The following is a 27,070-nucleotide window of genomic DNA, read 5'->3' as shown; positions in this document are numbered from 1 at the left end:
AATATCTCTGCTGTACTCCATCCTAGACCAACAGTCTTCAGTATGACGAGCATACAAAATTTATCACTGCTGCAGTAGCCTTCACTATATGGTTGTATCTTGCCAAGGATATAACAGCCAGCCAACTTCCAAAGCTTCAGGGCAGCTTCCACAAATCCAAATCATTAGTCAACTTGAGCTGAGCTAACTAAAAAGACAGATTTGGGCACCACACCCTCCAGATGCTTTCCTGCTATTGAAGAGAATGCCCCTCTGCAGGCTTTTGGGAATTGATCACACAAATCAGGAACCCAATAAAACACTTGAAAGCTGGAAAGATGCAATCTGGAGCCACTCGGTGTTCCAGGATTTTATTGCAACCACAGATTTAGCACTTTCATCAGGTTATATCAAAGACTTCTTCAGAATCTGATTACACTAACAGGAATCTTGAATCTTATTTACTGAGAGAGTTATGTTGGCAGATTAGATTGAAATTTTTAGTACTACCTGGCTTAAGCGATAGCCTTTTTATTCAAAGAGTTTTAAAGTTACAATCGTACTATGTTTGAAAGTACCATTGGGTGACTATTGTGTTTGCTGCTGTTTTTAGTTTTATAAAATTTTTTTTTTAAACTGTATACCTTTTAAAAAACGTGTACCTCCTTAAAGATATAAAGGTGTAGTTCATTGAGGCGGTGTGTTTTTAGTTATTGTTTTTTATTGGCTGGGGGAACAAGCATGTGGTGTTCCAGTGGGTTTTTAAAAAGTGTATTCTTGTGTAATCAGATTCTGAAGAAGTCTTTGATATAACCTGATGAAAGCGCTAAATCTGTGGTTGCAATAAAATCTTGGAATAGCACCGAGTGTCTCCAGGTTGCACCTTTCTAGCTTTTTTGTTTCGGGAATTGATGTTGGACTTGTGCTGCTCCTTTGCTGATGAGTTAAGTTTCCTTTGGAGACAAACCTTCCACATTAATAAAACTGTTTTGCTGTATTTTCATGTTTAGAAAAATTCTTTTTAAACTAGGAGTCTGTGTTTTAACAGGCTCTAATGAGACTTAACTGTCATTTAAATGGGAGTACATGTATTTATTTATTACATTTGTTTACCGGGAAAGTCCACTGGGCCTAGGTGAGCCCATTTTCAGTGGAGACCCCGGGAGAAAAGCTCCACATAAAAGTCACATTACAGAAATACAAATATCAAAAAAATACAAATATCAAAAATGTAGCACTATTTACAGTTTCTGTCAGTTTAAAATTTGTTTAAAGTAATTGAAAACCGTTTTATCTGTGGAGAAATTGTGTTTATTTTACTTTATGGTGCTGGCCAAGTGGTTTAACAAGCTTTTTACTGAGTTTTATGTAAAAAAGTGATGCACCATTTTCAGCATGATCATGGAGCAAACTACTGGTTCCATGATTGGTCTTTGTCCGGCCACAAAATTTAAGCAAACATCCTTTGGCATCACAGAGGGTTGTAGTGTGCATCTGCTGTAGATTGGTGACTGTTGTGGCCATAGCTTGTTCTGCAGAGTACTAGTCTTTACCCTGGATCATGTTGGTGTAGCAACTACTGTCACTGTGGACTGGGGATTAGTGATGTCCTCTGTGGCTTTTGGGGTCCTCTGATTGGGCAAAGGAGTGGCATTACTCCAAGTCCTGGTTAAGGAAACAGGAAAGACTTACCTGTTTAGGCAGAGTATCATGCCTATCCCTGGGGAAGCTGCTGCTACCATTAATAATACTAATGGCCCTATTTTTCCTAAATGTGTATCTACGCCTCATCAAATTTCCTTAGGCAGGAGTAATTTACCTATTCTGGTACAGGTTTAATTCAGACTATTGTTCCTCCTTGTAAGGTGGATTTTGTTAAAAGAAAAAAGAGAGAGCTGTTTTACAGAAGAGATTCAAGATTCTGAATCTGATCAAGAAGATGAGTGGGCAGATAGTGTTTTTTCCTCAGTTTTCTGGTTCAGACTTGAGAGCGCTTATTTTCTGATTTGTCCTGTGAGGGTGTCTCTTTCTCTGAGACTATTTCCAGAATGTGCCAGTGTTTTCATTGGAAGAACTCTGAGGCTTCTCAGTCCCTCAGAAAACACTATGAGCTTTTACAACAGGAATTTCCAGAACAGTCACCCATTCCCCAAATCTGCCAGCTCTGGAGGATGTGGTCTGTCAGTGTCTGCAGTTTTCATGATGTTTAGCCTGCTGTCTCTAAAAAGGCAGATAGAATATATAATATTACTTAGTCTTTAAGTTTTTATAAATTCTTCCCAATCATGACTTAGCAGCTATAGCTTTAGTTGGTTCTACTGTTGCTCAACATTTGGTTAATTCAATTCCTATTTCTGACAAGGATGGAAGATTATTGATAAGTATGGGGAAGGAAGTGTATGCTTCTGCAACTCTGATTTTCAGAATTTTGAATGGTCAGGCTCATGTGCTAATGTTTATTCTAATTGTGAAAGTATGAGGAATGTTTTGTCTGCAGTTTCTTCTTGTAACGAAAAATCTACTTTAAATAATTTAATTTCTTCCATATTACGAGTCACAACTCATTGTTTTCAGCGTGTGTGTATTTCTCGGGTGATGCTTCTTCTAGGGCTATGGCCACTGGTACTGTTTCAAGGAGGTTTGCCTGGCTGCATTATCAGAATGTCACAGGTTATGGGAAAAATGAGATTTTATGTTTATTTTAACATTTTTTACTGGGAAAGCCCAACTTGGAATGAAGACAATTTTCAGTGGAGGCCTGGGGAGAAACGCTCCAGATGCAAATCTTTGTAAATTTTAAATTCTCCTTTTAGATAAAGATTTAGTTTCTGGTTCTTCTAATTCAGATGTAAGTAGATACAGGGAATTGTTTTCAACTCTCCTTTCCCAGATTTTCTAAGGGATTCTCTAATCCCTCATCCAGTTTTGGCAAAAAAACAGAAAGTCTCATCAAAATGTTGGTAAACAGACCTTTAAGAAGAAAAGGCAAGTTGGAGGTTCCAAAAAGAATTCGTGAACCTGCCCACTCCCCCCCAAAAAAAAACATGGACAGCACAACAAGTCAGAGTAACTGTTTAAAGGAAGATTCAGTTTTCCATTCCAGAAAGTCTAAATCTCCACTTTTCTGTTTGACAACAGATAGTTTCAGACAAATGGGGTTGGAAGATTATTCATCAAGGTTACAGGGCAAACTTCTTTGTTCCCCCTGTCCTTCAGTGATTTACTATCAAAATGTCACCATGAAAAACAAATTCCCATAAGTAACATCGAAGTGAAGAGTGAAAATGAAAATATACGTAAGGTCACAATGTCAAATCTACTGAAAGAATTTAGCAGATTTGACACTGTTGACGAAAAGAGCACATGATATCTCTATAGGAGCTCAGGTAAGTAAAACTCCTACACCTCACATATGCATTTTTGCTGGGGGGCAAGCACCCCACACCCCCTGCTAAGTATGTATTCCAACTCTGAGACTGCACTACTGTGAGGAAAGTGATGAATTTCCCAAACTGCAGTGTACCGCGATCTCTGTGCAATACTTCGAGTTCATGCATTCACTGATATGAATTTCAAACATGGGATGTTCAGCAACATGGAAAATCGAACATGCGTCTTTTGATTTTCTGTCTGCAATGCATCTCCATTCAGCTTTTTGATAGTAAACCTCCTTCAACATATGCTGTTCCAGGGATTTATAGAATAGTCTCTCCTTCCCAGGATGGGAAAGGATTTTATTCACATATGTTTATAATGCCAAAGAACAAAGATAATTGGTAACTAGTTATGGATCTTTCTTTCCTAAGTCTGTTTGTGGTAGTGCCCAAATTCAAAACGATGTAATTTCACAACCTGTTACCTCTTCTTCTCCATTTCAGTTTCCTGGCAACAGTAGATTTAAAAGATACTTATCACATCCCTATACAGCCAGACTTCAGGTTCAGTGTCTGGATCACTTTATCAGTTCTCTGTCTTACCCTTTGGACTGTCCACTGCACCAGGAGTGTTCACAAAATGTCTAGCTGCTTGTTATAGTTCTTTGCATTCTGCAGAGTATCCACGTTTTTCCATATGTAGATGACTTGCTAATCTTTGCAGTCTCTCTCATAGTGTCAGAAAACTCTCACTTGGGTTGAAGGATCTCTTATACAATCTAAGATACAAGGAGAACATGCAATAGTCTTTTTTTATGCCTTAACACAATATTGTATTGAGGTATCAGCTAGGCACCTCTGTTCAAAGAGCTGCTCTTTCATAGGAAAAAAATAGATCTATATCTAGATCTATTTCCATAGTTTTCCATTCAGACTTTAGTCACTGTAAAGGAATACCTGAGGATTCCGGGTCTTATGGCATCTTTGATTCTCATGATATCAGTGGCAAGACTCCACATAAGAAAGATATAATGGTGTATGAAGTCTCTCTGGTCCCTGCACCAACATACTTTGTCTTTTTTAATCCTAGTCCTGGGGTTTGTCAGAATAGAAATGACGTGATGGAAACAGCAAATTTCCCTAAATCCAGTCTCCACTTCTGCCCTGTTCCAAAGCAGTCAGTCACCACAAACCCTTTGCACTTTGCTAGGGAAGGAATTTCAGGAGGGGCAAAAGTGCAGGTTGTCAGATACTAAAGACAGACACAAGCATATAAATATAAAAGAGATACCAGCTCTGAGCAAGGCACTCAACTCTTTGAATCATCTTTGGTCCCCTGGACATTTGCAAGTTGTTATAGACATTACCATAGTCATGTTGTACATCAACAAGCAAGGAGGGGACTAGCCATATTTGCTTGGGATATAGCTTCACAGTACAATCTCACTCTGCTCACATCCTACATTCCATCAGAGAAAGCTGTGTTGCAGGCAAGCTGAGCAGAGCAAGGGCAGACACTCTTGAATGAAAACTATATCGTGTGTGCGGCAGAGAAAGATAGAACCATCTGTGGGGAGTTCCTCAAGTAGATCTGTTTTCCTCCTCTCTTTATAGTCATCTGGCAAAATTCTGCTCCAGGACTTCATGCAAGAAGGCTTGGAAGACAGATGCTTTTCATTTTATTAAACAAGAAACATTTTTTATTAAATTATCACTTATGACACAGGCAATCATACATTTATATAAATTAAAACAAACCATAGTGACTTAATTTTAGTTGCAGGCAGTGTATATCACAAACCATATTGACTTAATTTTAGTTGCAAATATTATACATCACTTATCTATCCAGCCACTGTAAGTCAGACGTTACATAGCTCATTCAAATCCTGCCTTCTTTTAAACTTCATTCCTCCTCTAATGGGAGTCCACAGGATTTTTTTGCAGGGGGGGTGCAAACCTAGAGGACCTCCACTCAGCCACCCCACACACACACACACACACACACACACACACACACACACACACACAGCCATTTCAGTGTCCCATTACATGGCTGTTTTTCCCCAGTTGCCATAAACACTGTTCAAAGCTCTGTGTGCATACTGTTTTCTGCTTTACTTCTACAATAATTACAGATGTTTGAGTTTAATTTACAATTTTTATTTCAATTTTTTCAGCACAAACACTTATAGACATTTGCTAAACAAAGCAATACAGTCTCAAAATGAAAACAGACTTAGCATTAAAACTTCTGTGTCGTTGAAACTCACATTCATTGAAACAGCATTGAAACCCACATTCAGTGAAAATGTATCTAACCAGTGATGGATAAAGTTTACCTTTGTGTTGTTTTCAAATCATAGACCCCTTACACGCACATTTAGGACTATGCATACATGCATGTATTCTGTGATTCACCTTCCTGATTGTATCAAATTATGTTCCTTATATAATACAGCACCACTTGTTAGAGCATGTTTTAAATTTATAGTTTTGAACATTTTCCAGTAAGGAATAAAACAAAATGTATGAACCAATAATGACAAAACTGGCCAATTCAGAACATTTTCATCATAAAAGTCTACTCAGACTTCTGTCGTTATAGTCCACCAGTATCAGTAAATATGCACAACCTCTGCAGAAGTAAAAGTCATCTAAATAATTCCACATTAAAGATATTTGTAACTAATGAAGAGGTTGCTGTTAGCAAATAACTTTTATAATTCAGGGTTTCGTCTACAAATAAAGGGCCTGTTGCCCCTAAAGATTAAATTGCCTATGTTACATTAAAAAAAAATGATCAGCTGGTAATATTGCAATAGGAAATGGATGAAAAACTGACAAACAGGTTCATAGTTTCTAGGCATGTTATTAAAGGAGGACATACTCAGGACAGCAGCACCCCACCCCTCTTAAAGTACAAGACAGTATCAGGAATCCATCTATATGCTGTGGGAGTAGAACCCACAGCTTTCTGCATTAAAAGCAAGTATACTGCCTGTTGTGTTACTAACAATGCTTTTAAATTCTTTAACACAATAGTGATACCATTTGCTAAACAAAACAGTTACACATTGTAAACAGACTTAGCATGAGCAGCATTAAAATTCTCTTTCCCTGAAGTTAACAGTTCCTTGAAAAATGCACTTGACAATCAACTCCTTGAAACTCTTAACAGCTTGGTGGCTGGGTTAGAGGATTCAGGCTCTTGTTTCTTCTAACCAAGTTACAGAGTTTGAACCTAAGCAAATTAACTAAGCACTTGCTGTCCCTAACCAGGGCATTTTACATACATACATATGTACATGTGCGTGCATACACACACACCTCTTTCCCTTACTTGCAGGAATCCTGTCCAGGATAAGCAAAAGTGAACCTTCTTTGCCACTGTTATACATGCACACACCTCTCTGCCTTACTTACGGAATCCTGTCATCAGCTAAAGGCAACAATTCACTTGTAAGGGACAGGGAGCTTCAGCTACAAATGTTACTTGTTTTGTTTTACTCCCTAGCGGTCATTTACCTAGGTGATCACACACTTTTAAACTGATTTATTAGATTTTACACAGCAGCTTCCTAGGCAGCACCAGCGTGCATTTTTTAATAATGCATATTAAGTTATATATGTTTTCACAGCTAGGCAACCAAATAGCAATGCATTGCATGGACACTGAGATGTTATTTAGAATGCACAATGTGAATGACTGCTTGTTGCCTTCCTTCAGTAAAACCACTAATTATATTGTGTTGAACTGAACTCCCTTACATGTTGATTAAAACTGAGTTGGTGTGTTTGAAATTTTTAATTTACTGTTGCAGTTAGTCTGAAACACGTAATATGGACTTTGCATACAAAAGAACATACTCTAAATCTGCAATTACTTCCACATCTAGTAAATTATTGTTCTTAAAATGTTTTGTATACTTTTGAGCTTTTTCCCCGGCAATCAAATGTCAAGAAATAAATACATCCATTTTCAATTTCCAGTAAGCTACCAAACAAAGTATTCAGAGTTTAAGATTGCGTGTGTCAGACAGGCCCCTTTGTGGATTCAAACACAGATTGCATACCATTCTGAAGTCTCCTTACAGTATGTGCAGTACTCTTCTGTGTTCTGGTACCAGAAGCATTCCAGTAAAGCTGAGAACTGCTTACTTGTCAGAGCAAGGTGATACTATTGATTATGCTTTACCAGAAACTAGTCACCTTAAAACAGCAAGACAAGCTATGCCCTCCTTTAAGTTTTAGATCAGTTTATAAACTAAGAAATTGTGAAAGTCACTGACATGGCTCGAGAGTCCTCCTCTATTCCCATAACCACAGAGTTGGGAAAATGTTAAACCTGCTGTGGTAACAAGTATGGAGTTATTTAAAGTAATCTCAGTAAATATAAAGAATAATTTTTATGCATGCTTTATTTGCGTGTGAGGCATACCTCTCGGTTCAGATTTTCGCCTCATATTTTTGGTCTGTTCCTTCTAAAGTGCATTTTTTTCACAAATTATTGAGGATTGAAGTCACTAAACAATGGCATTTGAGTTCCAGTTTCATAATTTTTATGTGGAAGCAGCAACAAAAGAACATAACTTCTTCTTGTATTTAAAATTCCGCACATGAGCTGAAAGGAAGAACAGGACCCTGTCTGTTCGACATTGCACACACAAACTTGACACAACAGGTGTGTGGAACAGGACTTTTCTTAAAGAAGACCTCCCTTACAAACAGAAACATGTTTTTTTTTTTTAATTAAAAAGTAAATGTGACAATCCCTTGGCAAGTGAAGTCAAAATCCAGGTGGCTGCAAGTGCAACACAAGAATGGAACTGTTTCTTGTATTTAACATTCTGCACATGGGCAGAAAAGAACAGGATGTCCGTGCGACAGTGGATGTACAGCTGTGACGTGACAGGTGTATAAAACATGACCATTCTTAAAGAACAATGCCCTTAAAAACAAAACCTTTTTTTTTAAATTAAAACATAAACGTGACATTCCCTTGCCAAGTGAAGTCAAAATCCAGGGGGGTGGAAGTGCATCCCCCTTGCATCTGCCTGTGGGTGCCCATGCCTCCTCTATATGTACTATTCCCACAATTCCCATTTTTTCCATGTAATTTGCTGGTACTCTGTTCTAAAAATCCCATTTCCAGTTGTTTTGTCTCTGTTACTATATTCACTACTACTAGTATAGTTGGTTTAGACTCTGATTTCCATTTTTTAGTAATTGTTTTTTGGGCAGCCACCATAATTTCACTCAGCAAGTCCTTACTATGGCTGGGCAATTCCGATTCTGTATCATAGCTTAAATAAATATTTCCTTAGTTAAACCAATTTGCTTACCCAGGATCTCTGTCAGAGTAGTCTGCTGGGAATCTTTAAAGTCTGCCAACTCATTACACTCCCAGTAAATATGGTCCCAATTACCTCTTTCTTCCCCATCACACCTCCAACATTTGCTCTGTACCTGGGGTAAAATTCTTTGGAGTCTACTTGAGGTATAAAAATACCAATGTAAACACTTCCAAGCAAAGATCCCAAATCTTCTAAACTTTATTGCGTATTTTGAGAAATACATATACCCCACGATTGTTTTTTTGTGGATTGCTTATCCAAGCTCTGTTCCCAATCCTTTCTAACCTCTTCTGATTGATTCTTTTACTTATCATGCAATATTTTTATGCTCTACTAATTATTCCATTTTAACAGCAGCTTCTGTTCTAGATTATACTAAAAACTCTCCCATTGCTTTTCTTTCACTTAGGATTCCCCTACTTCTTTCTGTTTGCAAATACCCTGATACCAATCCTTGATGGGGAAGGCAGTATCTAGCCTGTAGTCCAAATAAATTCTTGGCCCTCCCCATTCTGTAACCTTTCACTCTCTAATTATTTACTCCTAATACCTTTGCCAGTTTTCTGCAATAAATCCCAGGCCCCTCTTGCCTATTGTCTGTATCCCTAATTGCAGTCAACCATATTGACAGAATTTCCTTTCTCCATTCCCATTTTGACTTAGTTTTTAGAATACTTTCTGCTACTTTATGAAAATAATATTATGTATGGTTATTGTTATTCTCCTTAAGGATCTGCATTCAAAATCCTAGTCTCTCCTTATTTCTTGAGCTTCCCCCCATTTCATCATCACCCTTTCCACTTTGAATTATATGTTTCTGCTTGTGCTATGCATAGGAGCCTTAAGTGCGTACCTTTGAAATATCCCTTCAAATTGGGTAATCCCAGTCTGCCTTGTTCTATTGGAGGAATCAGCTTATCTCACTTGACTCTTGTCTTCCCCTCCCAAATAAAATACTTCAGCTGTTTATTAATTGCTATCCAAAACTTCTCCTCTAGTTGATAAAAATATGCTTGACCTGAGTATAAAACTAAAGGGACTAAAAACATTTTAACTGCTTGTATCTTGCTGTACATAGCTGTATAACAGAACATCCAGTTTCTCAGTTTTTGTATTAGCTTTTGTTTAGTCTCTTCCCACATATCCTTAGCGGCCACACCAGAATCCTCTTTAATCCATAAAGTACTTCATTTTATTATGTTCCCATAAATATGTATATTGCTGAACCAATCCACGTGTGGGTATGTAATTTACAGCTATTGCCTTTGTTTTAGCTTCATTAATTTTGCATCCTGAAAAGATTTGAAATTGCCTCAAATTGTTACACAAAACTAAAATCTCTTTTTCCTGGTTTTATCAGTTATAAAGTAATATTATCTGCAACTAGAGCCAGCTTTTCTTGACTACCATACAAATAAATCCTTGACTTTCTTTGCCAGCGGTTCTGAATATAATATAAAAGAGAAAGAGGACACCCCTGCCTGTTTCCTCTGCTCAAACAGAAATTATAAAAGAGGAACCCACCCACTTTAATTTTCATCTCCAATCCCTCATATACCCTCATAGTCATCCTTATAATTTTATCAGAGAATGGAAATGCTTCTATTGCCCTATTTATAAACTCCCAGCTTACTATGTCAAATGCTTTCTCTGCATCAAGACTCACCAACAACAGTGGTATTTTCTTACATTCGTCTTTCCTCTGGATCATCAGTGTTCTGTTAACATTGTCAAATGTTTGCCTCCCCTTCACAAAACCACATTGATCCATATTTGTCAGATTTGGCATCAACTTTGCCATTCTTTTAGCCATTAAAGACATAAGCACCTTATAATAATGGCTTGGGATTGAAATGGACATTTATGAAGCTGGATCTGATGGGCCTTTACCTTCTTTAGGTATTACAGCCACCACGGCTTTCTTCTAGGATTTTGGTGCTTGCTTGTCCTTTTCTTAAATACTGTTAAATCCTTCCAGAGCTTTTTCAGTTATTTCCTCCTAGCTTCCAAACTTCCACAGGAATGTCATCTATTCTTAGGGATTTTCCTGTGGATTGTTTATATGTCTCCATTTTTATCAAATCTCCTCCAATCCTAAGTGTTAGTAATTGAGCTTCATCTACCTCTAACCTTGGCATATTTAATTATTCCATTAAGATTTCTATTTGTACCTTTACCTGATTTCCATATTTCTCTGCTTTATATAGACATTCATAACATTTCTGACATTTTTCTAGTACTTTTATAGGATCTCTGTTATTTTCCTTGTTATAGGCTCCTTATGCCTGGCAACAACCCCTTCTACATCCTGTTGCCCAAGTCATTGTGCTAAAAGTTTTTGTGCTCTGGAGTCTTTATAAAAAAACAGTTGCTTAACAACACTCTAAAACTTGTACATATTGTTGAGGTAATCCTTTATTTACTGTTTAGCATTCTACAATTGCTCTTCATCTTGTTCTATGAGACTTCACTGTTCTGCAAAACTTTAATAGTTGTTAGTCCCTCTAAACAATTATTGTTACTTCTTAACCATATTTTCTTTCTTTTATTTACACTCTATTTTGAAACTCCATTTTAATTTTATCCCACCACAGCTGTATTTACAGAGAAAAACTATATCTTCTCTAATAACTCCCAAATAATTTCCAACTATCCATTCCTTAAATTCCTTTCTTTGCAACAGATAGGTGGGGAAAACACCAGTGTCTCATTTTATTTCATTGCCCTGTGTTTTATTTTAGTTATTATTGCCACGTGATCTGAAATAGTTATTGTATGTGTATCAAAACTTTCAATTAAATGCACATGTTCATGTGAAATGTAAGTTCTGTCTAGCCTAGCCCATTTTTTATATCTTGGGGAATAATATGTAAATTCACTCTGAACTCCTGTTACTGAATTCACATCTTCCATGCCAAATATTTTCATAAATTTTTTGAAAAGTCTACCCTCCTTTGTTATATTTTCCTTTCCGGTTCCCCCAATACATCTTTACTGTTGTAGATCAAATTTTAGTCCCCACCTATAAGTAATATTCCCTGCTGAAAGTTGATTATTTCTCCCAAAATTTTCTTAAGCTCCATTATAGCAGTTTTAGGTGGAATATAAGTAAATGTCAGGGTAATCCTCCACCCCTGCCAGTAGCCCTTTAGTATTAAAAATCTACCATTTATTGTATTTTTTATCCTCTTCTGTCACTACTGGAGCTCCTCTAGCAATTAATACAAGTACTCCAGTTTTCCATTGTCCCAGGTATTCTACTGAATAACCTTCCTGAAAACCTTTCTTTATCAAATTCTCATGGTAGGTTCTTTCCAAATGCATCTGCTGTAGCATAAGCTATGTGCACTCTACATTTTTAATACAGTTCATTACTCTTATCTTTTTTTTTTGTATATATCTGTGAGACCATTTATATTTAAAGATAATATGCAATGCATCATTATGTCAAAAAGTTGTTATCCCCACCTTTTGTGTAACAGCTTTTTTGTTGAGTAGCTAGTTCCGGCTTTTGTGTTATATGCATAAACTAATGATTGGCAGATTGATCTTTTATACAGTTGTTTCTTGTCATATCCACTTCAGCATATTTCATATCTTACAAAACATTTCTATTTTGCTGACATCCCTCAAACAAACAGAAAAAAAATCCAAATACACCCCAAAAACCTATTAATGTAATACTAGCACACAAAACTATGTACATCATCAAATACTGAAGTTTTACTCTCATAATAGCAACAATTGTCCCAAACTGACAGCCACACTCATAGACTTTGGTTCACCTAAAAGAAAGGTTATCCATGCTAAGATGCATGCTGTAGCTTGTGCTTCTGTTAAGTGCTGTATGGTTTTTGTTTTATCTTAAGATATTACAGAGAATAGTTACTAAGATGTTGAATGTGAGGGGCAGAAAACTGGAAATATCTGTTTAACTTAAAGGGAAGAAGAGAAAGGACATGATTTTGAATGCAAATGGTATGTAGAATGACAAGCCATTTGTTATAGAAGACATTAATGGGAAGACAGAAAACATACATTTTAAGACTGATTATAGGAACCTCTGCTTCACTGAAATAGTTGTGAGGTAGTGGAATGTTTTACCTGATTATATGGTAAAGTAGACTAAACTTAAGGATTTTAAACAACATGCATTGCTTTTGGGAGTTAGCTGCAATACATAAATAGACTAGGTAAATAACTTAATTGCTTTCTGTCAGCAAGTGTAGCATGAATGTATGGAATTTTTCTTCTCAGAAAGACTGGTTCAGCAGTACACATATAGTCCTTGTTTATTTACAGTCTATTTTATGCTGCCCTAACCTTAAAAGAACATAGTTTATATGGAATTAGTTTGTGGGTGTGACTTTAGAGAGTGTTTGGACAGAAATTAAAATGGTTTAGTGCAAATTTTCCTTATTTATTTGGTTTATCATCAGCATTTATCTGGCAGATTCAGTATTTGGGAGATTTCCAGAGAAAAGAACATTGTCAGCTATGTACATATATATTAACTGTATAAATGTAAATTACCTTTATATACTTTGTGTGCATTTTATGCACATGGCTTTTATGCCTCCAGTGTCAGTCATTCCAGCACAAAACTGGTATTACTAATTGCCAAGAGAAACACTGGTACCGTTTAAAAAAAAAATAGACTGACAACAGATGTGTAAAAGGCAAGGGCAAACCAGTAATTTCAAAACTGCAAAAGTCTGTTGCTGTCTTTGATGAAGTGATTTCTTTACACAACTGTACTTTTTCACCCTTTTAAACTAAGGTAACACAATCAAGTGATGTTCAAATGTTTTTATTCAAAGAAATTTCAATTTCCACCTTCAAATACAACTGCAGTGGTGGCAGTTTCATTGCTTTGTCCAAGATATTGTTGTATTTGGCTGCCGAAGAACTGAAACCTGTTGTTTTCAGTTGTTTGAAATAATGACAGAAAAATGTTATGCACTGTATGATCTCTACAAGCCGAAGGAGTTCTGCACCAATTAATAAGTATATTGTAAGTCAGAAACAGTTTTTCATTCCATATCTAAGTCTGTCATTGTGTTTTCTTTCTAGGGAACCAAAAGCCAAACACTGTAGTGCCTGTAATAAATGTGTCTCACGGTTTGATCATCATTGCAAGTGGCTGAACAACTGTGTTGGAGGACAGAACTACTGGTAAGGGGACATGGAAGCCACTGATTGTGTGACACCACCTTGTAAGCTGCTTTACTGTGTGATATTTACCACATTTCAAGCATTGCTCAGTTTTGGAACTGTGTGTATTGATTTTTACTACCTTTTCTCATTTACTTCTTGCAAATAGCAGTTGTGGTAGTAAAATGTGTACATGTATTTATTTAATTGGTTATTTATTTAGTTATTTATTGATTTATTGACATTTGTTTGCCAGGAAAGTTCAGCTGGGCCAAAGATGTACCCGTTTTCAGTGGAGACCTTGGGAGAAAAGCTTCAGTAGTGTACAAAAACATGCAATGAGCTCTATTTCAGTATTATTACAAGTAACATAACATGAATGAAAGACAATGTAAAAGAAAAATGCAGTGTAAAAAAGAAAACTGAGATACATGCCTAATGCCCTAGTATTTACATTAAAAAATAATTAAAATAAGTATTGGTGACAGGACACAGAAATGTAATGAGAAGCATAGAGTTGTACATTATGTAGAATGAACAAGAGCAGGCATTTCTATTGAAGAGATAACTGCTTTACTATAAAATGTTGAAGAGAAGCTTAGGAAGAAATAGGAGCAATAGTTACTAAGGAAGGAACTAAGCGATATAGGAAAGGGAAGCAAGAGAGAGTAAAATAAGTAACAAGGGTATGTAGGAAAGGTTGAAATAGATGGAAGAAAGGTTAGTTGAGTTTAGGTGATATAGAGAAGTATGTATTTAGCTAGGATTAGAGCAGGAGCAGATCAAATTTTTGATAGATATTCTTTTTCTGTAAATTTAAAATGTGAAAAATTTTGGTTGACTCTGATTGTTAAAGGTAGAGAGTTCCAGACTTTGGCTACGGAGAAACAGTACAGACCTTGAATTGCAATCTTAGAAGGTCTGTGCTTGATAAAAAGTCATTTGTTCTCTTATCTAAGGAACCATTTAGCCAAATAGTTGTGACATTGAGTAGAGGGCAGGTCCGGCTGCAGATTTATGGATAATTTTATTAGCCGTTATAAGCTGAAGCTATGTAAGGTATTGTGGGAGTTAAACTAACAAGGGGCAGAGTATTAAAATAATCACTAGTAGCATGAGTCCTAGTTTAAAAGTTGTTTCTGCAATACAGCTCAGAGGTTTTCGTTGTTCTGCAACAAGCTTTTATACCACAGTAGCTTTTATACCACAGTAGTCATGGATTGTATCTTTTAATATTTCCACTTTTCAAGACCTTGGTTGCAGAGCAATACCTCTCAACCTCTTAGAGCAAGAAATCTGGAGAAAGCCATAAGTAAAAGTGGGACAAAGGCCCAAAAATAGGGACAATTTTTAAATATTGCTCTTTCAGACTTAGAAAGTTGATAGAATAACAGGTTTTGTATTAGCATGAGTTTTCTGAAGGGCATGAAATCTGAAACTCAAATGTCTGTCATTTTTTAATTTCAGTTTTTAATCATTTGCCACTAATTTGCCAGAAAACCACAATTTTATGAAAAATGGATGAAAAATCTGGACATTCTGTGAAAATCTGTAGAGTTGAGAGGTATGTTGCAGAGTATTATATTCTAAAGTGATTGGTTTCCAGAGGTAGACATCAAATGGAGGTGTGATGGGGAAGAAAGAGGTAATTGGGAACATATTTTCTGGTAGTGTAATGAGTGAGCAGACTTTAAACATTCCCTGCAGACTACTCTATCAGAATTACTGGGTGAGCAAATTGATATGACTAAGGAAATTATTTTTTTTTGAGCTATGATACATAATCGGTGTTGCCTTGATATAGTAAGGCCTTGCTGAGGCTAATTATGGTGGTTCCCAAAAAGCCAATTACTAGGAAATGGAAATCAAAGTCTAAGTCAACTGTACTAGAAGTAATGAATGTAGTAAACAGACTGTACTAGAAGTAGTAAATGTAGTAACAGAGATGAAACAACCTGAAATGGGATCTTCAGAAAAAGGTATTTGCAAGTTACATATAAAAAATGGAAGTTGTGGGAGCAATACGTGCAGACGAGAAATGAGGTTTAAAAGAAGGCAGGATTTGAATTAGCTGTGTAATGTTTGACTGACAGTGACTGGATAGATTTATAATTATAATACTTACATAATATGTATATAGTAATACTTGTAAGGGACGTTTGCAACTGAAATTGTCGGTGTGATTTGTTTTCATTTATGTAAACATATGATTGCCAATGAGATAAGTGATAATTTAATAAAGATGTGTCTTGTTTAATAAAGTGAATTGTTTCCTTTGTAAGGCCAGAGCCCTGCAAACATTTTTCTAAGAGAAGTTCATAGGTTTGTACTAGGCTGTCGGCCCTAGCGCCTATACAGGCCTAGCCATAACAGTTCCCTGGCTATTTCTTCCCACAATATTTACTTCCCTGGTCCCCTGTCTAGCAGGGCGACTGACGTGATCCCCAGGGTAAATTTCCTATCTCCCACCCAGTTGTCAAGGTTCCTTTTGAAGAGGGCCAATGAGGTGCTCCGCTTGACATGTATGAGCAGTCTGTTCCAGAGTATGGTGAGTCTCTGGGTCAGGAACCTATCCCTCCAGCATGTTTTATTCATTGTGATGACAAGGTTTAGGTCCCTGGAGCATGTGGCTCTGATGGATTGGGATTTCTTTAAGTGTAGCATGTCCAACAGCTCTGGGTTTGACATGGCCTTGTATGTTAAGCAGAGATCACCTCTGAATAGACGATATGCGACAGAGTATAGCTGGAGTTTTTTTAGTCGGTCACCATAAGGCGTCTGCTTTAGTCCTGTGATTCCTTTAGTGAGGTGTTTCTGCGGCCTTTCCAGTTGTTGCAGATGTCTTGTGAGGTACATACCAAACGGGGTGTTGTACTCTATGATGGGTCTATTGAGGGATGAGTACAGTGGGACAATGACCTCCTTTCTTCTAGATGAAAAGCCCTTAGTGATGAGGTGTGCCACATAGAAGGATTTCCTGACTGTTGTGGTGATGTGGTTATCGAAGGTGAGACCACTATCCACCTGTGTTCCTAAGGCTGTTATCACACTTTTGGTGTTTAGTGTACTGCCACCTATGTGGTAATTCTCATCGGTACTTGTTTTTTTCCAAAGGGGGTAACTATACACTTCTTGGCATTGAGCTTGAGCCCATGGCTCTGGCACCAAGCACCTGTTTCTGTAAGGCCCTTTTGTAGAATATCCACATCATTTGGGGATTCAATAATGGCTTCCAGTTTGCAGTCATCTGCAAACTTTGTTAGTCAGAGTCCCTCAGTGTTGGCCTGTACTTCAGAGAAGTAGATGCCAAACAAGCACTGTCCCAGGACTGAACCCTGAGGTACTCCATTTGTTACTTGTCTGGAGCTGGATTTGGAGTTGGCTACTTTGTGTGGGTTCTGTCAGTAAGCCAGTTGGCAACCCATTGAGTGACGTAGGGATTTATACCAAGCTTAGTAAGTTTATCTATGATTCCAGAGTAGGGGATGGTGTTGAAGGCCTTGGCGAGGTCCAGATAGGCTGTGTGGACTGCCTCACCCTCATCCACAGCTCTGGAGACAGATTCGAAGAAGTCAATCAGGTTCAGGAGACATGATCGGCCCTTCACAAACCCAACCTGGGTGGGGTTCAGTGTTTGAAGGTTGCCAATGTCTTTGTTTATAAGTTCCAAAATAATACGTTCCATGGCCTTGCAGATCAGGCTCATCAGACTGACGGGACAGTAGTTCCCAGGATCCAAGGTGGATCCCCCTTTGTGGAGCGAGATAACTGTAGCTGTGCGCTACTCAGTGGGCAAAAAGCCTGAGATGAGGCTATGATTAAACATGGCACTTAGGTGAGGTGCCAGTTCATTTTGTAGTTCATGTAGTACACAGCCCAGGATGTCATCTGGTCCCATGGATGCTGTATTCTTAGCTTTGGAGAGTGAGATTTTTACTTGTTTGGCCGTAATTACCGGAATTTGGCAATCTTTCTGTATTGAGATGGGCCCTTTAGGGGTGAGAGAGGGGTGAAGTTGGCACTGAATTGAATTGCCAGGATATTGGCAATGTCCTTGGGTTCAGTATATTTAATGCCATTCTGTTGTAGCTCAGAGCATTGCAATTTAGATTCTTGACATAGCTATGGAATGCCTTGTGGTTGTCTTTGGAATCTTTGGCAGTTTTATTTTTGTAACTAGCTTTGGAGGATTTTATGAGAGATCTCAGCTTCTTACTGAGGCTGGTAAAGGAGTATTTTGCATTATGGAATTTTCCTCTTTTCCACAACAGTTTCTTCCTTCTGTTGTATAGTTTTTTATGACAGGGGACAACCAGATTGGCTTCCTTTTTTTTTTGGAATAGAGCATCTTGATTCTATTTGGGATGGCACGATTCATGCACGAGTGGATGTGGTCATACAGTGCTTTAATGTAGGATTCAGCAGTCGAACTTTCAGTTCCCATCTGCATGGGTGTCATGAAGTTTGTCACTTCTGACTTAAGTAGCATGAAGTTGGCCTTGGAGAAGTTTTTTACGGATGTTTCCTTACTGGGGGGTGGGGGTTGGATGTGGATGTCAGAGGTGATTAGCTTATGGTCAGACCTAACCAACAAGGGGGTGACCACTGGTGTGGAGCATCGATTTCCCATGTTGGTAATGACCAGGTCCAGGATATTGGAGCCCCTGGTGGGACTATGGATTAGTTGATCCAGGGCATTGGAATTTATGAATTCCAATAACCGTTGGGCAAAGTTGTTGGTACACGAGTAGTTTTCCCAGTTAATGGCAGGGTAGTTGAAATCACCCAGTATTAGGGTATTTGGTTGTATCTTAATATTTTCCAGTATGTTTAGAAAGGTGTAGTGAGAATCTTTGGGCATGGTAGGTGGATCTGTAGCAAGCTACAATTTGGATTGCAGTATTACCTAGTATTAGTTGCACCTGTAGAATTTTGGATGCACTGTGTTGGGCAACTAGCCTGGAGGTGTGAATATCTTGGTGAATATGGACACTCCTCCACCTTTAGTGTTTCGGTCCTGGTTTGGTGTCCGAAAAGTGTGGTAAGAGTTGTAGCCTGCTATTGCAGGGGTGCTCTCTAGAGCCTTGAACCAGGTCTCAGTTACTGCACAGATATCGATGTTCTCCATTTTTAGGAGTGCCTTCGGAGACTGCATATTGAGGTTTAGACTGCTAGCATTGAGTAGCATTACCTTCAGATTTTGCATACTTGTACCTGTTACGGTGGTGGTTTTGTCCTTTGAGCCTTGCCTAAAAAAGGCACTAGGGGTGGCAAGAGCCTTAGCCAGTAACCTGAATCCCAGGGGCGATAGGTGCAGACCATCTCTAGCAAAGCATCATGGTTTGTCGATCATGTTATCCCAGGCAGACAGATACTGGATCCCCTTTGAATGACACCAGAAGCTTAGCCAATTGTTGAAGTCAATAATTTTGTCCTTATACTGTGGTATCATTCTGGGCAAAGGCAGGATGCTACTCAGGGCTAGGGTCATACCTGCCTGAGCCACATGATCTGAGAGCTCTTCCATGTCTCTTTTCATGTAGTCCAGGGATGTATGTCTCAAGTAATTCACTCCAACATGGACAATGACAGTCGTATTTGTACTTGTGGAGTGACTTGAGTGCATGCGTTATGTGGTGTATCCTGACACCCGACAGGCAGCTGACTGTAATTTTCTCCTTGTTCAGCCTGGTGAATGGGACATCAGTGTGCCTGGCTATAGAGTCACCTATGACTAAAGTGTTTGGTACATTGTCTTGCCTTAGGGGCTGTTGTTGGGTGGCACATTGGTGTTGTGAGCTATGTGATACTTTGGTTGTGATTGGTGTTTGTTTGCATTTCAGCTTCAGAGGTCCTTGTTGCTTGGGCAAGTTAATATTAAGGGCCTCCGCATATGTTTGTTTAGTGCTGCTATGTGTGGGTGTTGGTAGGGAGGGTTTTGAAGGGCAATGTGTTGCTTGAAGTGTAGTGTGGGTGTTAACCTTCTCTTGATTGTCTAGCACAGTCTTGGCTGGAGAGAGCTTTGCTTCCAGTTTGGCTATGTAAGTGCATCTCTCGCAGGTTGTAGTGTTGGGTGGTAGCAGAAGAGGTTTGTCTGTGTACATGAGAAAATTGCTGCATTGCCCCAGTATGTCCCGATTCGCCAGATGGACAGGAGAGATCTCTGGAAGCTGACCCTTGGACATGGTCAGGTGCTTTTTTTTTTTTAAGTACAAGAGCTGTTTTCCCGTACCTTGGCAAGGTGCTTTGCAATTATAGGCTGTTTAGTGCCTGTGATTCCTTTTTCCTTATTAACAAAAAGAGTTGAGTGCTTGTATCAGTTTAAGGCTTCCTAGTGCTTTCCAGTAGGTTAGTCTTCTCTCTTCTAAAGAATACCATACATGAAACCCATTGCTTTTGCTGCATATTCTAAAAGTGTTATTGTGATGTTTTTTTTAAGCACATCATTGTAGTATATCGAGAGTTCAAAGATATTATCACACTGTTCTATATAAGAGTTAGTTGTCAGCACTATGCTGTAATATAGGGGTATATTTTAAGCTCACAGAGCTCCACGTTCCACCATGACTGCCTTTTTTACTTTTCTAAATTATTTATGTATTGGCATTGTTTACCAGGAAAATCTGACTGGGCAGGTATTCTCCCCCTGATTCTTTATGATATATCTTACACCCATGCCCCAAGTAAATGTAGCATTGATATGAGAAATGTTCTGTTTCTTTTTTCTATTTTTTTTTTTTTTTGCTACTCCTGAATCCCACAGCTGACTATTGGCTGCCACCAGTGACTCTCATCCTTCATCAGATCTACCAAGCTCTCTTAACATCCTTGGACTTTCTCCAACCCATGTTCAGGGCTGGTGAATAGATTGTGGAGTCCTGGTGCAGAGTAATATTGCTGCAGAGGAGAGGTTTTTGTCAGGCACTAATCCCAGACATAAGCCTCTGTAATGCCCTGGGGTGAGATGCACAAGGGGCAGACTACACAGAACTGCCTTTTACTTCTGCAAGGGGTTGACATTGGCATGCCAGCCCACACACCCTCAAGAAGGATTTCACAGCAGCTTTCATCAGCCTATGCCATGGAAAATCCAATTTCATTGTTTGCCCCTGTTCACCTACCTCACCCTTCTTCCCACCATGGACAGGCCCACCCATCCTCCATGCCAGTACCTCAGACACCCAAGATGTTAAGTGAGCCAGGGTTGCCTGCTTCATAGTCAGGACTTTAGTCAGCTACACCAGTGTACTAGCTAAAACAATGTTTCTTACTGTCACAACAGTCTACTCTAGTAATGAGAGTTTCCATAACCATTTTGACACCCTTTCTTGATTCATTTTTCAGTGGACTGTTCCAGCTTTAAGTAGCTGTCATTAAACCATATATAGCACTCCTACAAGCAGTGAAAAGTATGCAGTGGTTAACTTTTAAGCAATGCAAAACTGTGTGGTGCAGTACTGAATAGTAGAGATATGTCTGACAGTAGCATATTACAGTTACCATGATGCCTGGAGACTGTGGTCTACCACCTCTGGCAGGAAGTTGATTAGTTGTAATAATCTCCTCTGCTGCAAAACACACACAACGCATTAATGAGTACATTATAAACATGGACATCATAAACTTCCTATACCTACGCATTAAGGCCTACTGTAACATGAGTCAGTATAAATTAATCCTTACGGTAATGTTCAAGTTGCCTGCCCCTAGCTTTTTCTTCCATTGACAGAGAAGGTCTGGGAAGTGCCTTCTCACAAGAAGGGGGTGATGCTGATGGCACCACTGGCCACCCTGGCCAGTGAGTACCAGGCATCACCTTTATACATGCCACCCTCATAGCTATTCCCCAGCATGCACTTCTTGTGAGGTTTGTACAACAAGTGCAGAAAGATTGTAGTCTCCCTGTTGCATCATGCAGGAGCATTGTCATACTCAGATCCTTGTCTACTTGCCAGGTCAATTCTAGGAGTGAAAATGATAGGTGGGGTGCAATACTGCATGATACTCATACCACTTGACATGCATTAACAAACATCACAGTTGCACAGTGCCCGTGTATGGCAGTACAATGCACGTGGTTATTAGCACATGTGAGGGTGATAGCTGCACATCCATACCCCCACAGACTCGCACTTTCTTTATGCCCTGTGTCATAGCATTACTGCAACAGGTAGCTGGGTAGTGTGAGGGCCAATGACCATTATTGTGATGCAAGTGTGTAGTAGCATGTGCCATCTACAAGGTTGTGCCCACCTTAATTATTAAGAGGGCACATGCATAAGGCATAATGATGTTAAAGAATTGCATTATTATCACATTTCAGAGACCCTTGTGCATTCTTAACTTATTAGCATGATCACTGCATTAGGCACCCCTTAAAAACTTGAAAAACACAGTGGTTTCCATACTGTCAGTGACCACACTCCAAAAACAGATTGAATACTACAACTATAGGATATTGCAGAATAAAAAAATATAGGAAAATCTACAGCAGACAGGAGAACTGTTAATGTACACCATATTGAATGAACAACTCCAGCATTTATGGCTGCAATGCACTGCTGTCACCCCATTCTGTTTGCTGTATATCAACATTATAATGGTTCTGGCAGGTATATGCCAGACTGTGTTGTGGCGAGGATGGCTAGCACATTTGGTGAACAGGCAGAAAATGTTGCAGGAGTGTGGGGAGCGAGGTATGTCCAAACATCAAGGCCACAGGGAATAGGTAGAACTGACACTGGTCCCCTAGTGGCAGGAATAGCCATCGGTGCCTCACTGTCCAAGTATGACAGACCATAGTCCTTTGGTTGAAGAGACAACTGTGCAGACCATGCAATACAGTCATATGTTGCATACCCACATGGCAGTGAATGCTAGGTCTGTAGCTTTATGGGTAACTGCTGTAGGGAGCAGTGTATGTGGACCACTTTCCCTTATGTAATAGTCTGTCACAATGTTGTAGCAGCTATATCACTGCAGTGTATTGAAAAAGGCAATACCTACCAGAGGGATGGTGAGGGCAGTGGAATGGTAAGTGTTGTCCAGCACGAGCAGTCCTGTATATGCACGCACATACAGATCAACATAAGTTCACAGAGGTGTATTGGAACTGTCATGGAACCAAAAGAATGATGGCACACTGAGAAATTTACAAAACAGAAAACAAGTGTTCTGCCGACAGAACTATGGACAAATGCCAGGTGTATCCTTGATACAGCTAAAGCCTTCATGAGACAGGTGTGGCAGGAAATGGTGCAGCAGATAAATAATGTCTGTGGACATAACTGCACAGTGCACAAGTCATAGCTGCCAGTTCTGCCACTGGGGTTGCTCCCACAATACATTGTTAGCTTACAGAGATAGAGCAGTTCCTAATAACAGTCAGTCAGAGATGGCACTGACAGCACACTAATTCTGGGAGGTGATTTGTTTGTGGGAGCCAGACTGGTTATTTGAGTTAGTGTTTGTTGAGGATGCCCCAGTTTACAGTGGCAAATATGAGTCATTTGGCATATTGGTAGCTCCAAACACTTGCAACACAGGTGATGACAGTCTATGCATCTGTGGAGGATGCACCATATGAGCTGTGCAATTTATCACTGCAGGCCATCACTGGAAAGCACCTCTGCTCAATCTGCTGTCAAACAGCATATTGCATTTCTGTTACCCAACGATATCAGGACAAAGGGGAACATCCTGCACTGGACAGGTATGTATGTGCTAATAGTATGTGTATACTCCTGGAATGCAGCTGTTTGACTGATGTACAGTTGGTGATGGGAGTCACACATGTACCAGATTGCACACAGTTAAATTTATCTGTATGATTAATGAGGTTCTGCTGGAAAAGGCAAAGGCATTTTTGGCCTGTACATGCTTGAGGTCAGCACTTCTGTAGAGGCTGACAGTGATGACATTGTGCACAGAGGACACAGTGACACTGCCAGCAACACTAACGATAGAGTTGACATTCCCCTCCTTCACAGCTGAAAGGACTGAGGAGGCCCAGGATGGCCTTCCTGCACCAGTTGTGTTTAGTGAAGGACGTCTTGCCTATGCACATAACACGCATGGTCAACAGGCAGCAGAAACACTGGTAGCATCTGACAGATGCACAACCTCTAAGGTGCATACACATGGCATTGGGTAGAGGCACCATTGTGCCTATCATTGAACTGAAGCACAGGTATTTCATGATATTTGTGCTTCTGTAGGTATTGACAAGCAGTTGTGCAGGGTTGTGATTCAGGCATAGATGAGTACTACTTGGACCCTGTCAGAAGTGCTGTGTGTACTGCATGAAGATGTTCATGGCCAAAATAAATATCTCCTGTCATTACAAGGCATGGCAGCTCACTTAGTGACCATTAGTGGGTTTTTGTGGTTACCTACACATGGCATGCATAGACAAAATAGGGGTTATTTGCACACTGCAGGTTTGCACTGGTGCATTTTGCACATAGCAGGCTCCACTGTCACCACTGCCTCTGACTATGGTCATTCATGTGTCCATGTGCGACACTCTGCTAGTTTCACCATCACCTTAACTCATGGCTGTGGAAGGTCCCATGGATGTGCGTGATGTTTGTCCAGCTCAGTTGTTGGCTCACCACACACATTACAATCAGATTCTCAGAGTTATGCAGTGGCCCATTCCCCAGTAGATATCCCCTCATGGATACCCTGGCTGGGCTGAGCATACTGACAGCCAACCACCTGCCATGAACACACAGCGGGGCGCCCGTACACAGACCTGCATATGAAGTCCACATGCTTTAGCCTTCCTTGAAGTGCATGCCTCCACACCTGCCTTTGCAGGGATAAATGCTACATCTGTCTAGCATTCCACCTCTGGAAGCTCCACAACATCACCAGAGTACATGATGTCTGATACCTAGCTGGGCCCTAGCCTTGGACAGGCTTACCACAGGCACCACCCCTGAATCCTCCACTTATGCTAGTATTACTGTTCCATGCCATTGTGCCCACCACCTGTACAAATGATTATAACCTGTTCCCACCTCCTGGCTATTGTGGGTTAGGTAATGTCTGATGCACAATCCATGTACTGTATTGCATAGCCTGCGTGTCTAAGTGCATACATCCCTTTTGTTCTGTGTTCATCCTGTTATGGCTCGTAGTTGTGAACCAGGTGCTGCCTCTTTACCAGCACCATGATATATTGCACATGCCTCTGCATCACTTGGGAGCCCATTGCAACAGTAACATCCTCCAACTCCTCACATGATTCCTTCTCCACTGCTGGCCAGTGCTGTGGTCACCCCTTACTGTAATTGTTTACATAGCATCACATTGTATAATGTGGCGCATACAATTAGCTTGTTGCATGTCTGAGAAGTATACTGCATTACATCACCAAGTTTCTGCAGAGAAGAGAAGCAAGGCCTGCACAATGAATATGTATTTAACAATGTTGCCTGTCTACTCTAGTGCAGTGTTGTATGCAGTCTCTGCCACTGTATGGGGGCTGCAGATGAAGGTCATCAGCCATGGCTGAAAGGCATATGTGACATCACTTGTGACACACAACAGCAAACACCATTATGAGCTGTCCACTATTCACATTACTGGACCATCATGGGCTCTAGAGTTGGTAGTGTATATATACTTATCAACTGGATGACTCTGTGGAAATCCCCTCCCCAGTTCCCCCCATTGGTGCAAAATGCTGGTGTGGGTCACATATGTGCCAGCTGTGTGAATTATGAAAACTACCTGGATTACTCACAGACACAGTGTATATAATAACCTGTACATTACATACTACCTGGCAGCTGATTGAATGGAAATCTTTCAGCTGATACACTAGATGCTAGGTGGACAAGGTGAGGTTGAAATGGTAAGGTAGATGCAGCAGACCTCTTGAAAATGGACTGTGTTGTTGAATGCCCACAAGGCAGTGTTTCTGTTTTGTTCTTGGGAACCACATTTACTCATCCACATACATCAGCATCACATGTAGGAGCTCATACAGAGTTCATGAGGCAGCGGCACTAAATTCTTTATGGGTGATTTTACAGAGAGAGAGAAAAATATGAAAAATGGTTAAATGTATTGATGATGGCATTTTCCTTCAAATTATTTAGGAGGAATTCCTGTAGAAAAGCTTTCTGGTGTTCTAAAAAGTGTTCAAGGTTCCCAACTAAAAATTTGTGGTGTAAGAAATGTTTTCCTAGGCTCTCACTTTCTTTGAATTGTGTAAAGAAACAGCTATCTGAAAGGAAAGCCATAGCAGCAGTACGTAGTACAGAATACTAAATTACTAAATGTCAGAGTTGGAAATGAAGTAACTTGGCTTGCTGGAAGAATTTACTCCTTTCCTGAAGCTAATTGTAGACTGTATTTTAGGGAAAAAATATTTCAAAAAAGTGAAAACTGAAGTAATTTCATGTGAAGTCTGTCAGATATATATATATATATATATATATATATATATATATATATATATATATATATATTTTTTTTTTTTTATTTATTTATTATTATTATTATTATCTTGGTGTGCTTTGGTAATGCATTTGTTGCATATATGTGAACCAAGTGTTTAATTAATGATTTTCCGTTCTCTCCTTTTTTTTGTCTCCAGGTTTTTCTTCAACACAGTAGTCTCTGCTGTTTGTGGGATCTTTTCTATGGTGATAGTGATCCTTTATGTTTTTATCCAGCACTTTGTAAACCCAGCTGAACTCCGTACAGATCCCAAGTTTCAAAGTAAGCCTCTTAAACTGCAGTGAACTTTAAAAATGCTTTGATTCTCACATTTAAATTGATAGGTAAAGTTACAGTATCTGATTTCATTTTGGTTTCATCCAGCAGCTGCTTAGTTTTACTCCGAGTCATATTTGTAAGTATTAAGAGATTTTGTGAGGAAAGACTTACTATAAACAGAAGAGGAGAAGACCAGAGATGTGTGTTAACAGTCAAAATAAAGGAAAATTTGAACAGAGGAGCTTGAAAGCTGATGTTGCACACATTGCAGTTGAAGTTTATTGTTTATGTCAAGTTAAGTGATTAAGTTTTTTGAGAAAATCTGAGAGGGTATAACTGACAAAAAGCTTAAAGTAAGAAAACAAAGAATGATCCCATTCTGAAGATGTATTATGCTGGAATGTAGGGTATGAAATAGTTGTAAGTACAATATAAAAATGTGTTTAATATTTTCCAAAGATCAGGCTTGGAAAT

At 39.2% G+C, this 27,070-nt stretch overlaps 1 protein-coding gene across 2 annotated transcripts in view; it reads left to right on the top strand.

Annotated features, from left to right (window-relative positions):
- The window catches only part of LOC122796555 (palmitoyltransferase ZDHHC11-like), a 1,296,289-nt gene that overhangs the window by 782,696 nt on the left and 486,523 nt on the right, over positions 1–27,070 (top strand). For both annotated transcript variants that reach the window (XM_044065129.1, XM_044065131.1), the window contains exons 4-5: positions 13,784–13,885; positions 26,475–26,599. In XM_044065129.1, the coding sequence (XP_043921064.1) occupies positions 13,784–13,885; positions 26,475–26,599 (227 nt within the window). The remainder of the gene's footprint in view (positions 1–13,783; positions 13,886–26,474; positions 26,600–27,070) is intronic.

Source organism: Protopterus annectens, chromosome 3.part0, assembly GCF_019279795.1.
Source record: "Protopterus annectens isolate FY-2018-M chromosome 3.part0, PAN1.0, whole genome shotgun sequence".
In the NCBI taxonomy this organism is placed as follows: domain Eukaryota; kingdom Metazoa; phylum Chordata; order Ceratodontiformes; family Protopteridae; genus Protopterus; species Protopterus annectens.
The sequence above is the reverse complement of the archived record's forward strand: the minus strand, read 5'-3'. Positions and strand labels throughout refer to the sequence as shown.